The sequence below is a fragment of the Entelurus aequoreus genome, linkage group LG09 (assembly GCF_033978785.1).
Source record: "Entelurus aequoreus isolate RoL-2023_Sb linkage group LG09, RoL_Eaeq_v1.1, whole genome shotgun sequence".
NCBI lineage: Eukaryota > Metazoa > Chordata > Actinopteri > Syngnathiformes > Syngnathidae > Entelurus > Entelurus aequoreus.
This window is the reverse complement of record NC_084739.1, coordinates 59761573-59779501: the sequence shown is the minus strand read 5'-3', so window position 1 is coordinate 59779501 and position 17929 is coordinate 59761573. Positions and strand designations below refer to the sequence as shown.

The 17929-nt window shown below is 39.2% G+C and overlaps 2 protein-coding genes across 6 annotated transcripts in view; both read right to left on the bottom strand.

Moving 5' to 3' along the window:
- The window catches only part of cep170aa (centrosomal protein 170Aa), an 81994-nt gene extending 66665 nt beyond the window's left edge, over window positions 1-15329 (bottom strand). For 2 of the 4 annotated variants that reach the window (XM_062059042.1, XM_062059043.1), the window contains exon 1: window positions 14296-15328. The gene's annotated coding sequence lies outside the window, so the exon portion shown is untranslated. Of the gene's footprint in view, window positions 1-14295 lie in introns of all 4 variants that reach the window. The other 2 variants (XM_062059044.1, XM_062059046.1) reach the window with 2 other exon arrangements.
- A 619-nt stretch (window positions 15330-15948) lies between these two features.
- LOC133656909 (zinc finger MYM-type protein 5-like) lies at window positions 15949-17653 on the bottom strand. 2 transcript variants are annotated; one of them, XM_062057775.1, is made up of 4 exons: window positions 17542-17653; window positions 17237-17319; window positions 17007-17099; window positions 15949-16862 (listed from the first exon to the last, which is right to left on the bottom strand). In XM_062057775.1, the coding sequence occupies exons 1-4, from the start codon at window positions 17624-17626 to the stop codon at window positions 16752-16754; spliced, it is 372 nt and encodes a 123-aa protein (XP_061913759.1). In that variant the 5' UTR covers window positions 17627-17653; the 3' UTR covers window positions 15949-16751. The 2 variants fall into 2 exon arrangements, with proteins under 2 accessions (XP_061913759.1, XP_061913758.1); XM_062057774.1 differs by lacking the exon at window positions 17237-17319 and having other exon boundaries at window positions 17542-17652.
- Between the last annotated feature and the right edge of the window lie 276 nt (window positions 17654-17929).

Genomic DNA, 17929 nt, shown 5'->3' with positions numbered 1-17929 from the left:
TGTCCCAATCGTGATGCATCTATAAATAAATTATTTCCCCCACCTCTAGTAGGGGTGTTGGAAAAAATAGATTCGAATTCGAATCACGATTCTCAAGCTGTACGATTCAGAATCGATTCTCATTTTTAAAAAATCTATTTTTTATTTATTTATTTCTTTTTTTTTGGTCTTTTTTTTTAAATTAATAAATCCAACAAAACAATACACAGCAATACCATAACAATGCAATCCAATTCCCAAACCAAACCCGACCCAGCAACACTCAGAACTGCAATAAAAAGAGCAATTGAGAGGAGACACAAACACGACACAGAACGATCCAAAAGTAGTGAAACAAAAATGAATATTATCAACAACAGTATCAATATTAGTTACAATTTCAAAATAGCAGTGATTAAAAATCCCTCATTGACATTATCATTAGACATTTATAAAAAAAAAAGAAAAAAAAGAACAATAATGTCACAGTGGCTTACACTTGCATCGCATCTCATAAGCTTGACAACACACTGTGTCCAATATTTTCACAAAGATAAAATAAGTAATATTTTTGGTTCATTTAATAGTTAAAACAAATTTACATTATTGCAATCAGTTGATAAAACATTGTCCTTTACAATTATAAAAGCTTTTTACAAAAATCTACTACTCTGCTTGCATGTCAGCAGACTGGGGTAGATCCTGCTGAAATCCTATGTATTGAATGAATAGAGAATTGTTTTGAATCGGGAAAATATCGTTTTTGAATCGAGAATCGCGTTGAATCGGAAAAAAACTATTTTGAATCGAATCGTGACCCCAAGAATCGATATTGAATCAAATCGTGGGACACCCAAAGATTCGCAGCCCTAACCTCTGGTAATGATAGTGGCAGCTGAGCCAAACTAGTTGAAAAACAATGCATCAGATACTTACACAACAATTTAAAGTTTGTTAATGTTGGGACAACTACAGTAAACGCCTAAATAGTCTCAAAAAGGCTTAGCAAATAGGTAAAAAATGCTGTCTTTGTTCAACTTTGTTGGGCATCAGCAAAGGAACAGAAGTCACCTCAGGGCATTATTACCAAAACCAATTAAGACTGAAGGCCGCCGTCCATACAGAAGCTTGTATCCTTGAAAATGCTGACCTGTGGGGTCAGTTAGATCAAATACAGCATGCGAGACAATAGACAAAGAAAAAATCTTAGCGAGCTGCAGTCCGAGAGAAGGAAAGACTCCAGACCCCTGAGGGGTTTTGACTGGATGGAGACCACTGAACGAGGCAGCAGATTAAAGACAAAACAGGTAAACAATCTGTGGTCAGAGAGACAGAAGGGGCTACTGTCATCCCCAGAGACCTCTGAGGTTATTGAAGGTATATGGACAAAGGAACACAACAGTGCATTAAGTGAATCAGTACAATCAATTGCTGCTCTTGCAATTGACAAAATGAGAACCCACACTTTCCTTGTACTGATGATTAAATGAGCTACTGCATTGTCTGTCATATGTATGGAGCTATTGTGCATCCATTTCAAAGGACTGCACTGTACAACGATGAAAAATAGTCTATGCATATTTTTGCAGGCTGTAGTCGCATAACAAACAAATTAATAATGCAAATGCAGTATACCTGTGAGTAGTTTATTACATTTGACATTTGCATTAGTTTAACAATTACTTGTGCAGCAACATATAAAGTCTAACAAGATCACAAGTCATAAAACCTAAGTATTACTACCTCTTATGTATGATACAGTGTGTATGAGTATATGTGTTATTGTGCGTTTTGAATATGCACATGAAACCGGGAAAGGGGTGGGGGTGTTCCATACTGCAAATTGTGCAAAATAGACCATATGGTGACGAAGGGCGGTCACACGAATCCCATGCGCAGTTGGCACCCACGCCTTTATTTAGCCAGCACCCTTCTCTCCTGCTTCATTGTTATTGCCAAAAACACCACACTGCTGGCCGTAAGACACAAAGCACAACATGCTCAGTGACCTTTGTGCACCTTGTGACCTAGAGACCCACATATGGAAATGTACCCTTCGAGCGGGCAGCGTTATCTAGCGTTTGTCAAGCTGGGTTCTCGGAGAGGGGCATGACAACAATCTGGCTATTCTATAATGCCGAGATTTGCAGTCACTGAGACAGAAAGGAATGAACTGAGGGGTTTACAATGCCTGTTAGTGCATCACAGTGCATCATGGCAACCTCCAAATACAATGGCAGGGGACACAATCACAACAATGTGATTGCCGCGGCCAGCTATTATGTTTTCATGACAACAAACTAAAACCAAAAACGTACAGATGACAACGTTGCCCCAAATAATGCATATTTAAAATACATTTGTCACCATAGTAAATATGAGTTTTGACATGATGAAACACAACTACAGTATTCAACAATCACGAAGTATCCCTTAGTCACAGGTCTACAAAAGCAAATAGTCTCTATAATTAGTGGCTGATGAAAAAACTTTGGCATTAAAGGTGAATTGCATTTTTTTTTTTTAATTATGCCTATCGTTCTCAATCATTATGAAAGACATGACAACAGATGGATTTTTTTTAATGCATTCTAAATATTAAATAAATGTCAATAAAAGTTTGCTTACAGCGGAGCCAATGGTAGCTCTACTATTTTACCAATAAAATCCAAAAATAACCATTCAAAAAGCGCCAACAATACTCCATTTACATTTCGTGACTTGAATATTAACCAAGTGTTAGTGATATTGTTATTATAATCGCTAACGCAGACAAACTATTTATAGCGGCGACGTGATCACTATTGTGTGTGCCTAGGTTTACATCATTGAGTGGTCTGATGCTTCCTCGCTTCCTTACTCCCTTGTAAGTTTATTGCAGATCATAAATCATGCCTCTCACCTGAAAAGTAGATAGCTGAGGACATACTCTGACAAGTTGGGACATTTTGACAGCCATTTAGGACCTGGAACTAGCAAGAAAAACACAAAAAGCGCTTGTTCCCCCCGCAACCCCAACCCGTTTCTTCGCGAGGATGATGAGACATTTTTCACCTAAATGGGAATATATGAACATTCTAGCAGTCGGCATCCTAATGACAGCAGACAATGTACAGCAAGTGATGATGTATTATGTTTGTTGGCTCTCATAGAGTCTGCAGTGAGTAGAAATCAGTGACGAATAAAAAAAAAGCAAATGTTGCGATGCATTTTGAAATTAATGCGCTGCGTATGCTTAAAATGATTAAAATATGTAAATATTAAATGTTATTATAAATGTGCCTGTTACTACATTACATATATACTTACATCATGTATATAAAACCTTAATGGGGGTGTTTGGATGTTTTTTTAGGTAGCTTTAACAGCTACCATAGGCTCAATAGTAAGCTGACTTTTGATCTCATTTACTTAATATCTAAAATAACAATAACATCATCGTCATGTCTCTCATGATTGTGAACAATAGGCAAAATTCCAAATAAAAGTGCAGTTCCCCTTTAAATATTGTGGCTGTAGGCAACCTACTGATTTTTTTTTCATAAACTCCAGAAGATGGCAGCAGCTGCATTTGAAGTATCATGACTGGTCAGCATCTGGAAGCTTTATATAGCTCTGCAAGTGCGATAATACAACATATGTTTTTTTTGGCGGCTGTGTTGTGCAATTTGGTTAAAAGAGAGACACTTTTTCACATCTATTAAAAAACAGCTTGAACAACACTCCTACTTCAGGTTGAAAGGACTAAATGGAAAAACACTGCAGCATCTGCATTTAGCAAACTCGTGCACAAGATGGTGCCACAGCACAAACAAAAATACGCCTTATCAGCGTGTTTGCTTGTGTTTGGAGGTGTACCAAACGAGTTTCCACATGAGTTTCCACACAAACATATTAAGTAGCCGCCTAAGCTAAAGTCTTAACAAGCTGCTCCGCTTCGTTCTGCCTGTCTCTGTCAGAACTCTGCAGTACGCAGCATTGTCCCACCCACACAACCATCTGATTGGTTACAACACAGAGCGGTAACAGCCAATCAGCAGTGCGTATTCAGAGCGCATGGAGTCAGTGCTCCTGCGTCGTCATGAGCAGGTAAGTGTTTAGCAGGTAAGCATCAGGCAGCGGACTCTCCCCAAATTATAATAAACACCTCCCAGTCAGCTACTAGTAACATCACTATAAGCCCGTTGACGTTCTAGAAACATAAACGACAGCTGAGCTCGCTCCCTTCCTGGCTTGAGGTGAAGGCTAATTAGCTTTTAGCGTAACGTTAGCTCATTTTGCGATGTGTGTGTGCGTGTGTGTAACGGACAGCAAAGCCCTGTCTGTCTGTTATTTCACTTTACCTTTTTCTGTGTTGATTGAGCTGTGTTGAAGCAGCACAAAAGGACATTATGTTAAATGAAGAGTTTTTGTCTCTGATAGTTGATATAATAATGTAACTGCATCATTAAGCCTACATGAACTCCATGGTGTTCAGGGATGAATAGTCTCTCCTATTGCTATTGTACTATTTTTTCAGCTATAGTTACATTAATCATTAGTAATGGAGCAGCCTAGTTTTGAATGGCAGGGTCCCTGCTATCACTTGTTGATAAAAATATAACATTTACATAATACAAATCAACTACTGGCTTCCCAAATGCTGCAATAAATAAAGCATGATGAGTTGACTTGAAACTGTTTAATGTTGCACTTTTTATATGTAGAAGAAAAGTTTTGTCATTTTATTTAATCTGAGCAACAACTTGAGGCAGTTTAATGTTGATTAACGTGGGCAGAATTATTATAGTGTTCCCAATGTTAAAAGGATAAAGCCATTGTTTACAAATTTGGTAAATAAATAACCAAAACATTTATATTTTGTTGTTTTCTTACTGTACCGAAAATGAACCGAACCGTGACCTCTAAACCGAGGTACGTACCGAACCAAAATGTTTGTGTACCGTTACACCCCTACAAAACGCACACGATTGTCTGGTATGGTAGCAGGATATCTGCCGCCTGCGATGTGGACGTACTTTAATATACTCGAGATATATCGGCGGACAGCGATTTACAGAGAGCTTCATGTGCAAATATTGACAGGACAGTGGCGCTCTTTCAAGGAGAGAAAGTACAGCTGGAGCAGCAGCGCGAAGCAAGTGTGACGTCAGACTCGCTGCAGCTCTCGCTGTTCGTGGTGGACATCGAGCTGCAGAAGTAGGGTCTCTAAACACGAGTACAGTCTCCAATCACACCAGAAAGAGATGCTAGATTTGTTGATAGTCGTTTCTAAAGAAAAAGTCACTAAAAGGATTAGAGAAGTCTCTACAAACTTAAAGTGCAGCCTGTGTTACATTGTACAATAAGGAGCAACAACGATATAAAATAAGAAAAAATATATGCTATTACTAATTGCTAACAACACAGATTTGTTTTAAATGTATATATAATATTTTAGGAATTTTTAAAGAAAATATATGCATCAACGCCGATTGTACAAATTATATGATGACATCATATTGACCGCACCCCCAATACGCCCCCACCGCCACAAGTATAATGGCAATCTAGGAAAACCCTGGGAGCATTTACAGTATAAAAAAATGCAACTCCTCTGCACACATTAGCGGTAAAGAAGTGTGATAGTTGGGCATTAAAAATTGATGGGAACCGGGTCTTACAATCTCCCGAAACCATCCAAATTTTTAAATGTCAATGCCTATTTCAAATGCACAGTCCGCCTACCGGAAGAAATAGCAAAACACAGAGGCCGCTAAGCAGCTGACTCTTTATCTCCATACACCCTAAGTCAATAATCCTCCATTGCGGCCAATAAACTAAATGTTTTACATGTATTATTATCACTGGAGGACGATGCTGAACATGCCACACACAGAGGGAGAGCAAGCAGGAGCAGGAGGCAAGCTAATCAAGAAAAAAGTGCTTAGTGAACTATAAGAAGTGTTGATGACAACTCAATACAACAAATAAATAATAAGAGGCCAAAGAGAGTATAATATAACGGAACAAAACGTTTGTGAATGTGTACTCCGGTGAAAAAAATCATAACATTTATACTCAAGTTCACAGAATTTTTTTTTACATACTGGTTGAAAATAGCCCAATGAGAAATTCAGAGTGAATTTTTTGACCCTGCCTTTAAAAGAATCAGAATCAAAACAAGAACCCAGTATCATCCAAATTCAAACGATGCCCAACCATGAGATAGATATGTCTTTTGTCCGTCATTGTTGTTTTGACATGACTAACATTTCAACCTAGCAAGTGTTTGAACTGAGAAAACTAAAAAATGGCCTTGCAACAAGAACTCAACAACATAGCACTTTTCTGACATGGCCTCAAGCCTTTCAGAGCATGTGATCACGTCTCTAGGGAGTTCAGAAAACATGCTTGATGTTCTACTTGTGTAAAAAATGGGGAACTCTTGTTCTCGCACACTGCAAGGGAACGTCAACGTTAGCCTGACAAAAGAATCATGGTGGAGCCTGGTGTGAGGAAAAATATGAGATCAATATCTGCAGTGGAAAGAAGCACAAAATAACAGCAAACAGGGGAAGAGTGAGTAACACCCCAAAACAGATGTGCGGGATTTATTTTTCATAGAGTTAAATGCAGGAAGACATGGAGAAACACCCATGTTGTTCCATAACAAGGGAAGTTCTAGTATATAACACAGCAGACTGTCCAATATCATTTCTACTGTGTCAAAAGCCCCTTTTCCAACACTTCTCTAAATGTCCAGGGACATAAAATACCCAATACCGAGGAGGGTCTTTTCAGAACCCAGAAATGTTTTAAGAACGTGTTGCCTAAATGCCCATGACTGTTATGAAGATTGTGGACTAGGCTGCACGATTGAGAAAAACATTGTAATTTTCTCTCCGAAATTGCGATTTGATTTGTGATTGTCATTTTTTGTATATATAAATGCATACAACTGCAAAAATAACAAGTGAAAAGAAGACATGTTACTTTTAAACTGTCAACCAACATATTCTTGTCTCAAGGTGTCACACATTAGAACGGGGGTCAGCAACCTGCGGCCCTAGAGCCACATGTGGCTCTTTAGCGGCGCCCTAGTGGCTCCATGGAGCTTTTTCGAAAATGTATGTAAATGGTAAAAAAATGGGGTGAAAAATATGATTTTTGTTGTAATATGATTTCTGTAGGAGGACAAACACGACACAAACCTTCCTAATTGTTAGAAATCCCACTGTTTAATATGTTTGTGTTTATGCTTCACTGATGAGAGTATTTGGCGAGCGCCGTTTTGTCCTACTAATTTCAGCGGCACTTGAACTCACCGTTGTGTGGACTGTGACTCAACAGTTTGTTTACATGTATAACTTTCTCCGACGCTGCCACAGAAAGACGTGTTTCATGCCACGCTTTCTTTGTCTCATTTTGTCCACCAAACGTTTCATACTGTGCGTGAGCTTTGTTGCAGTTATTGGCTTGTAGGCATATTTGGTCACTGAATGACTGAAAGCTAATCGATGTTAACATGCTATTTAGGCTAGCTGTATGTACATATTGCATAATTATGCCTCGTTTGTAGGTATATTTTATTTCCTTTACTTATGTCCTCTATGTATTTAGTTTGTTTTTCCATGACTCATGACACATTATCTGTATGTAATATTGGCTGCATGTCTGATAGCTGTTTGTGTGCCATGTTGTTCCAGACCACAGCAAACGTTACCCAGCTTGCAAAGATTGTAATAAATCCATTAGAAGACAGCCTGCCGTTTCCTTAAACTTTGACACACACATCTATATCTTTGGCCATTCTAAGACAGTCATTTCCAGGAGTTATCTCACCCTCTGAGAAGTTTTACTAATGTTTTCCAATGTTGTAAAAATGTGTAAAATAAATATTATATTTCAAAATTTCTGTCGACAAAGATTTGCGTCAGCCTGTGACACATAGTAATTTTGATAGTAGGCTGATATAGCTAATTAGCTACTTACATAATGTGTTGCCATCATTATAAGACTTATACAAGTATTTTAATTTTTTGCGGCTCAAGACAGATTCCTTTTTGTATTTGTGGTCCAATATGGCTCTTTCAACATTTTGGGTTGACGACCCCTGCATTAGAACAATATGCAAGAATTCACTTGAAAACATATTTGGTTTTATGCACACAGACTCAGCGCTTTTGTCTACATCATGTTCTTAAACTGAAGAAATAACTGATACTATACAGTGTTTTTAATGTCATCATAATATATAATAATAATGCAAGTAACCATTTAAAAGGATATAAACTTGTATTTCTCATAACTGTAGAATTGTTTACCATTGTAATGTAATTGGAAGGTAAATAACTTTGTTGTTTTAAATAAGTAAACAAAAAATTAAATGGACTTTCATTTGTGTAAGCAAAAATGTTACCTAAATTAATATTGAACGTAAAAGTAGGTTCTGGCATTCTCGCTGGTCCGTCTTTGTTGATGGGCTCATATTGCAGATTAAGAATGATTGAAAAGAGGTCTCACTGCGTTCAGTTAATTCTACTGTGCAGAGTGAGACCTCTTTCTCCCTGTTTGAAGCGAACAACAAAGAAGAACGAGGCTCAACAATTCTGATTGGCAAACATGTTTCTCACTCAAATACCGGTAACTGCAAGGAAAAAAACAACAACTCTGCACTTTATCGCACTAATTAAAACCTCAATTAATTGTGCAACCCTATTGTGGACATTACCTGTCATCATCTGCAGTGAAAAATAAGAATGTGCATTAAAGTGGGGAATTCTTAACAGGTAGCAAAAATTCTGTTTGTGGTGGTCCAAATGTATCTGTGGTAGAGCCATAAATAAATGAATGTAAGGGAAACACTTAACATAGTCTACACGGGCAGACTGCAGAAAGAAGATACATTTGCTATTTTTAGACTGGTACAATAAATTTACCTAAGTTTAGACTTAAATACGCAAGTGAGCTGAGATTTCAGTGCCAAAAAAACATGTTGTCACCACAGAAGAAGAAAACTGTAGTCATTTCCTAAACTTCCTTCCATACACAATGGCTGTGGGCAGGCCACGCGAAAAACACAACAAAGCCCTCAACTGTAGCTCGACACAGAAAACATTGTGTTGTTTGTATTCAGGTACATTTCAAAACATAGCTGTGCTTTCTTCAACAGTCTGACTACAGAAACAAGGCAAAAGATGCGACAACTGTCCTATGACACTGACATAGTTTATTTAAAAATAAATAAATACAACCGCCCATCAGAGACGCTTGACCCCGCCCAGCCGTGCCCGCCACAGACCACATATGCAGAGAGGACAGGAAGGAGAAAGAAGGGGAAAATTGAAAGAGAGAGAGGAAAAGCTGGACTGCACTGGTATTATCTTAACATTCTATGGCTTGAAGCCCAAAAAAATCTTGCAGCTGAGGAGTCAGTGGTGTGCAACGTAAAGAGGAAGAGAAATATAAAGAAGATTGCAGGTAATTAGAGAGAACTTGTTTTGTTTACATGCTTTGCAATCATTCTAAACACAGTTCACATAAAAATGTACCTTTTTGGAATTGTGCATTCAAAAAGTTTAACATTGGTTTCGTTGGACCTCAACACATTTTCTAAACGTTTTTTTTCTATGTAATTCTGGTTAAAAAAAGGCTGATGTAAAAACAAGACATCATTCACCACAAAGCCCCAAATCGTAGCAGCATCCCGGTTTTACCTCCCACCGTGAACGATGAGCCCAACAAAACATCCAAATCAGCAAATAAATGACAAGGCCAGGGCCCAGACCTAAGTTCAGTTGAAAAACTGAAAGAAATCTGCAACCTAAAATCTGAGCGTCTTGAAGCACTTCTGCCAGGAAGAGAGTAATGACGATATAACCAAGTCAAAAAGTGCCATGCTGATAAACTCCTATTCAACAGAACCGAATGTGATTCAAGCAAAATGTGCCAAATAAAAGTGCTGTATGAAAACAATCACATATAGAACACGACGTTGTGCCGCTAAGCTGCACAGTGACAACACAAATGAGTGTTATTGTAGCATGCTAAACCCACAAGTTTAGCAGTTCAAAACATGGCAGCATCTAACATTTTTGTAACATATTCCAATCTTGTCATATAGAGGAAATTTGACTAAAGTTTTTAAAGAGGAACTGCAATTTTGGGGGGAATTTCGCCTACCGTATATCTTTATATAAGACAAGAACACACATTTTCTTTTTTAATGCATTCTAAATAGTAAATAAATGCAATCAAAAGTCAGTTTACAATGGAGCATATAAGAGTCGCTCTATTCTGCCTATAAAGCCCTTAAAAAACATCCAAATACCTCCTTTAAGGTTTTATACACAAGCTGTAAGTATATACGTATATGTAAGTATATAATGTAGTATAAGGCACATTTATAATAACATTTACATATTTGGCTTATTTTAAGCATACATGGCGCATTAATTTCAAAAACGCATCATGACGTTCAATATTTTTTCGACCAACATCACTGATTACTACTCACTTCATGAGAGAGCCAACAAACATAATAAAACCTCACTGCTGTCATTAGGATGCCGAATGATAGAATCTTGCTATGTTCCCGTTTAGATGAAGAATGAGTCCGTATCCTCGCAAAGAAAAAGGGAGGTGGAACCCAGCGTGTTTTCGTCTCTTTCTCGCCATTTCCGGGTTTGAGTTGGCAGTCAAAGTGTACGAAGTTCTCGGATTATATCCTCATCCTTATACTATCAAGGTGAGAGGCATGATTTATGATCTTGAATAAACGTTCACGAGCACCGATTGGAGGAAGCAGCTCACCACTCTATTATGTCAATATAGGCACACAGGCTAGTGATCACAGCACCCGACCGCTCTAAATAGTGTCTGCATTAGCGCTTATAACAATGTCACTAATACTTGGTTAATATTCAAGTCACAAAATGTAAATATAGTATTGTTGGAGGTTTTTGGATGGTTATTTATTGGATTTTGTAGGCAGAATAGAGTACCTCCTACTGGCTCCAACGTAAGCAAACTTTAATTTACGAGTGAGAATGCAATGCAAATGCCTCCACCGTCATCCATCCATCCATTCATTTTCTACCGCTTATCCCTTTCGGGGTTGCTGGAGCCTATCTCAGCTGTATTCGGGTGGTAGGCGGGGTACACCCTGGACAAGTCGCCACCTTTTCACAGGGCCAACACAGATAGACAGACAACATTCCCACTCACATTCACACACTAGGGCCAATTTAGTGTTGCCAATCAACCTATCCCCAGGTGCATGTCTTTGGAGGCGGGAGGAAGCCGGAGTACCCGGCGGGAACCCACGCAGTCACGGGGAGAACATGCAAATTCCACACAGAAAGATCCCGAGCGCATGATCGAACCCCATCGAACCTTCGCATTGTGAGGCAGACGCACTAACCCCTCTACCACCGTGCTGCCTTCTCAACCTTCATGTCTTTCATAATGATTGTGAACGATAGGCACAATTCCAAAAAAGTGCAGTTCCCCTTTAAAGCAGTAGATAATTTCAAAGAGCAGAGCCCTTGTCTCTTAAAGAGGGTATTTGACTACAATTCTTGCAGCAAGTTCCTAAAAAGAGCCGACTGCTCCTGTCGTATGCAGTATCTTATTTTTGCATCAGGTCGTTAAGAACAGCAGCTCAGTCAAGCCATATAGAGGATCTTTGACTAAGATTCAAACCCTTTATTTCTTGAATCCAAAATATTGGAATTCAGTGATTTGGTGCATTTCCAAACAACTACAACTATGCACAAAGCAAACTATAACCTGGTACCCAAGAATGTACAATTATTCTCAATAAAAGAGAAATATAACCTTGGAAAAATCCAAGTTAAAACATGTGTATGCACGTACAACACTTTAGCATATCAGTGTGTGGAGTTAAAATATGGACTAGATTAAGCAAAGAAATCAAACAATCTACTAATATGATCCAGTGTAAGAAACTGTTCAAACTTAAAGTGTTTACAAAGTACAAGGAAAAATAATGCTGATAAACATCTTGAACCCTATTAAAAGAGGAAAATCTTATTCATCTCATAATGTGAACTATAAATTACTTAACTATTTATTATAACATTATTTAATGTTATGTATTATTTACTAATTTCTCTATTTATTTATTCACTTTATTTAATAATTGTTGTGTTACGGAATGAGTAGTAACAAATGTGTAAGTAATTGCTGATACGAAAATGAGTAGGATTCTGTAAATAAGCTCTGCTTCCTTCTACTCCTTTTCGGATATACTGTAATGAGAAACAATAATTGAGTGATGTATCATATTGTAATTGTATGCATGTTCGGAATACCTGCTCAGTGGCCTTGTGGATAGATCAGTGGTTCTTAACCTGGGTTCGATCGAAACCTAGGGGTTCGGTGAGTCGGCCTCAGGGGTTCGGCGGAGGTCAAAACACACCCGACTCATCGTGTAAATACAAATTTCTCCCTGATTGATTGATTGATTGATTGATTGATTGATTGAGACTTTTATTAGTAGATTGCACAGTTCAGTACATATTCCGTACAATTGACCACTAAATGGTAACACCCGAATAAGTTTTTCAACTTATCCACGTAATCAATTGATGGTATTACGGATACGGCAACAGCTGACTGGTTTGAAGGTGTGTAATTTGTTGTGAGTTTATGCACTGTGTTGGTTTTGTTGTTTGAACAAGGTGATGTTCATGCACGGTTCATTTTATGCACCAGTAAAAAAACATGGTAACACTTTAGTATGGGGAACATATTCACCATTAATTAGTTGCTTATTAACATGCAAATTAGTAACATATTGGCTCTTAACTAGTCATTATTAAGTACTTATTAATGCCTTATTCGGCATTGCCTTATTGTAACCCTAACCCTCTAACCCTGACCCTAACCCTAACCAAATACCTCTAAATTAAGTTACTTAGAATATGTTCCCCTAGTGTCCAAATAACTCTAAATTAAGTCTTTGTTACTTAGAATATGTTCCCCATACTAAAGTGTTACCAAAAACATAACTTTGTCTTGAATTTGACGAAAAAAAATAAAATGTATTTTTCACTAAAGAAGTGTTCGGTGAATGCACATATAAAACTGGTGGGGTTCGGAACCTCCAACAAGGTTAAGAACCACTGGGATAGAGTGTCCCCCCTAGACTGGAAGGTTGTGAGTTCAAACCCCGGCCGGGTCATACCAAAGACTATAAAAATGGGACCCATTGCCTCCTTGACTCAGCATCAAGGGTTGGAATTGGGGGTTAAATCACCAAAATGATACCAGAGCGCAGCCACTGCTGCTGCTCACTGCTCCCCTCACCTCCCATGGGGGTGAACATGGGGATGGGTCAACGAGTGCGTGTGTGACTATCGTTGGGACTTTAACTTTATTAAAACTAACACCATAATCATAGTAAAAAATAATGTTTGTGTTGAAATGTATGACTTTATTTTTGAACCACCGGTATATTATCCACTTGTGAAGCTTTGCGTTACTCTTATATACAAAATAAGAATCCAGGGAGAAGTTTGTTCCACTTTTTAACAATATGTCCCCATTGACAATCTCATTGAATAGTCTTTCTATAATGCATGCATTTAACACACCATTTTTTGTAGCTGTTCAGAGTACATTGACAGTCACTGTGAGCACAAAGGAAGTAGATCCATGCAGGCCAGCTAGCTCCAGGAAAACAAAGCTTCAACATACAGAAGAGGAGGAGGGGGTTGTCAAGAAGCTATTCTATTATAACAATCTGAAGCATCCTCTCTTAGACGACATAGAGCATCATTATGATGCTATCATGTGTCCATTGACACAAAGCCTTGCGGTGTTTGTCACCGATCTTCTCCTCCTTTGTGGTGCATCCGATCCTCCATGAATGGCTAAGGGACTTTAGCCGGCAAATCACAGAAGTACAAACGTTAAAAGGCGGCGTTTTTTTTTATTTTAAATCAGCGAACGAAGAGAATGTGCAGAGACGCTTTGCATGATGGTCGTCGTGATGGCAATAGCTTCTGTAGGGTCGCCATCAATTGGTCGGTAATGTTCAGCTAAGCTAATTGTTCTTTCCACATTAAAAATAAGCTTTCGCTTGAGTCTAGTTATATGCGCCATTTATTTTTATATTTGTAGACGGTTTTATCGATTGGCATCCTTATTTAAGCATCAGCACTTTCGTTCCTTCGCTTCATTTTCTTTCGCTATACCTTCACGTGGACTACTAAACCTGGCAAAATGACGTGTTTTTTGTATATTCTCTGATTAAAGGTTTTCCACCCTCCACGTCGTTAATGATGTGTGTGTGAGAATGGAGCCTACCGTTTCTGCCGCAGTACGGTCTGGCTCCGGCCTCCACTCCCGCGGTTCCACCACGGCTGCTCAGTGCTTGCATGCACCGGCAGCAGCCAGGGAGGGACGTCCTGGATGTAGTCAGTCACAGTGGAAAGCACTAGTTCCGGTTTTGCCTTTCAAAATAAAAACACTAACGCGCTAAAGTATACGGGTTAGTTTATTGTGAAAAACAAATCATACAACGTATCTGTACATGGAATTCGACTTGACGTTTGTTTTAAACCAGTGCCTGCGTCTACACTTCCAGCAACTCGACCACAGGTTCCGTCAGCAAGAACCGATTGGGCGGGTTTCCTGGTGTCATTTGGACACGTCTGAAATCCCGTTGGTGCTACTGCCGGTACTGCGTCTGCAATAACAAGGCTGTCCCCATTGATGTGTAGGGATGTGCACTTCATGTGCGTGCAACCCAGATGCCAGCAAATAAAAAACAGAAAAACACTATATATGTATATACACACACACAAAGACATACCGGTATATATTATTTATATATATATATATATATATTTTTTTTTTTCTTCATCAAACATCTGAAATAAACATTTATGGAGTGAAATTACAGCCAAAACTACAAACACGCAAAAATTTTGTTTTTTTACTCACGCCTAACGATTTGCAATAAAAAAAAACTATGTTCTTCAAACAATTAAAAACAAATCACATCCTGTGTGATCCATGCACTTACGACAGGTGGTGCTGCTCACTCAATTTAAAGTTGCAAAGCCTCTTGTCTTGTCTCTCTGTTTTCCCAGCTAACCACTAAGGCATCGGTCTCAGACAGGCGGCCCGCAGGCCAATTGTGGCCCGCGAGACGTTATTTTACGGCCTGCACCTTAATATGAAAATGTAATGTTAGTACGGCCCGCAAGTTCTATATGAATGGCGCTTGACAGGGTCACACTTGCCAACCCTCCCGATTTTTCCGGTAGACTCCCAAATTTCAGGGCAACCATTCTCTCGAATGTCTTTACCCAAACAACAATATTAAGGGCGTGCTGTGATGGCACTGCCTTTAGCGCTCTCTACAACCTGTACAAACAGCGTGCCAACCCAGTCACATGTTGTATTTGGCTTCTGTACACACACGTAAGTGACTGCAAGACATACTTGATCAACAGCCATACAGGTCACACATTTCGGGAGAACATCTGCATACATAAACACAACAGAACAAATACCCAGAATCCCATGCAGCCCTAACTCTTCCGGGCTACAATATACACCCCCCCCCCCCCCCCCCCCATACACACACATCAACCCCCCCCTTCCGTGTGTCGGTTGATGTGGGCGGGGTTTGGTGGTAGCGGGGGTGTATATTGTAGCCCGGAAGAGTTAGGGCTGCAAGGTGTTCTGGGTATTTGTTCTGTTGTGTTTATGTTGTCTTGCGGTGCGGATGTTCTCCCGAAATGTGTTTGTCATTCTTGTTTGGTGTGGGTTCACAGTGTGGCGCATATTTGTAACAGTGATAAAGTTGTTTATACGGCCACTCTAACAACCACTCTCAGTGTGACCTGTATGGCTCTTGATCAAGTATGTCTTGCAGTCACTTATGTGTGTCTGCAGAAGCCTCATACAACATGTGACTGGGCCGGCACGCTGTTTGTATGGTGAAAAAGCGGACGCGACGACAGGTTGTAGAGGACGTTGAAGCAGTGCTGGCCCAAGCCTCCATGGGGCCCTAAGCAAAATTTGATTTTGGGGCCCTCTATTTCTGCCAATAATATTGATTGTTGATCATTCACACACCTACTATAAACTCATTGCGGCTCTGGCAGTGTTGTTTACATTATCCTATTGTCAGCCTGGTATGTCTTTACAAATGACATGTCATTTATAAAGATATGGGGGTGGCCCAGTTAAGAACATAAATAATACCAATGAATGAACGAATGATGTCCAGAGTGCCACATATGGTTCCTAATCTTAAAATGTAGAAAACATTCAGCTACAAGAGTGGCCTGGGGTTGAACAGTCCAAGTGATAAAGCTTTGTATTTACAGTAAAAGTGTCATCTTGTCTCATCAGTCTTGTACATATTAGTCTTTAATTACTAGTTTATATTTTTAGTTAATTGTTCATATTTAATGTTTACTTTGTACAAAGAGAGCGCAGTCTACTGAAGTTAAATTCCATGTGTGTTAAACATAACTGGACAATAAAGCTGATTCTGATTCACTTTATTATTGCACCTATGTTGACCCAATCCCGCTGTCCCTCGGCTGCCAGTTTTAAGGACTTTTTGGAAAATAATTTGCAGCAAAAGCAATAGACTGCATCTTTACTTCTTCAATAAGTCAGCCAGCTACGCTTGACTTTTTCCCCATTGACTAGCTGTCTGTAGGCATAATGATAATGAAAACTTCGGCCATCATGCCGTTTGGGGAATGAAAAGTTCTCCTTAATAGACAGTGGTCCTCTGATCACCTGCTCAGTCCTGTCTGAATCTGAGAGGAAAGAAGGCCACTCAGCTGGGTCAACTGGCGGAGCTGATGATGGTCCATGGTGTGAAGGGGACGTTGTGGTGGCAGTTGCTGAGGAAGTGACCAAACAAAGACAATGACTAAAAAAGAAGGACCTCTAAGGTCATTAAATTGCACTGTTGGACATAATTATTAATCTCAGAATGTTCTGCAGTACAATGAGCAATTATAAAGGGTGTTTTGCAGTTAACTTACTAGATAAATCAGCTGTGGTTTCAGACATGGAGGGGACAGTGGGCACAGAGGATGGAGGTGTGTGAGAGAGCACTGTAGAGGATGGAGATGGACCTAAGATAAAATATATACATACATACATACAGACACACATATTAATGAGATACTTTGACTATATTAATTTCCCTTCAGGTGTAATGTTTATACTAAGAAATTAAATGTATACTGTATGGTGACAGTCTTTTCCTCACCTGATCATCACTCACAGTTGAGCCTGAGGATGTGGACTGGCTCTGAGCTGATTCTGTGCCTCCAAAGTATTTTAACAATGCTCCTGGGGAAGTTTCACATAACTTATGTGTTGATGTAAAAAATAATGTTTATTTTACTCACATAAATTACCGTGCTCTGCTGCAAACAACTTATCTCACCAGTAACCTGATGCTAAAAACATATTGCTAGCACCGCGCTAGCTAGCTAACGTCACCTAGCTAAAGCTAATTACAGCTACACATCTCTTTGATAAACTTTTTATTACCAAGTTATGCAAACATACCTTTATCATGGCATTTTTTCTCCTCTTCCACTTTCTTCTTCTTCCTTTTTACTGCACCTGAAGGATATGTCCTTTTTTGTGACATTGTTTTGCCTCTAGCTGCGCTTTTGATGCCCAGTGCGCACTGGTACTGCACGGCAGGCGGCAAACGTCACAGGTGCAGTAGAGGCAGCTTAAAGCGAGGCAGGAAGAATCACTAGGCCTAGATCAGCAGCAGCACTCTGTTGACCTAAAATTGTGTTTCTGTACAATAATATATCTTTGATCATTTAGAAATCATCAGTCAGACTCGTACATGTAAAAAATAAAAATACAAATTTTTTGTTAATTGCTTTTGGGGGCCCCCTGGTGGCCGCGGGTCCCTAAGCAAGCGCTTAGTACGCTTATG

Bases quoted from the DNA above. Each gene is read 5' to 3' on its own strand.
- LOC133656909 (XM_062057774.1), bottom strand. From the start codon at position 17,626: ATGTCACAAAAAAGGACATATCCTTCAGGTGCAGTAAAAAGGAAGAAG. The intron at 17,100-17,541 runs GTATGTTTGCAT...ATTTTATCTTAG, and splicing joins GAAAAAATGCCATGATAAAG to GTCCATCTCCATCCTCTACA. The intron at 16,863-17,006 runs GTAAGTTAACTG...TCACTTCCTCAG, and splicing joins AACCACAGCTGATTTATCTA to CAACTGCCACCACAACGTCC.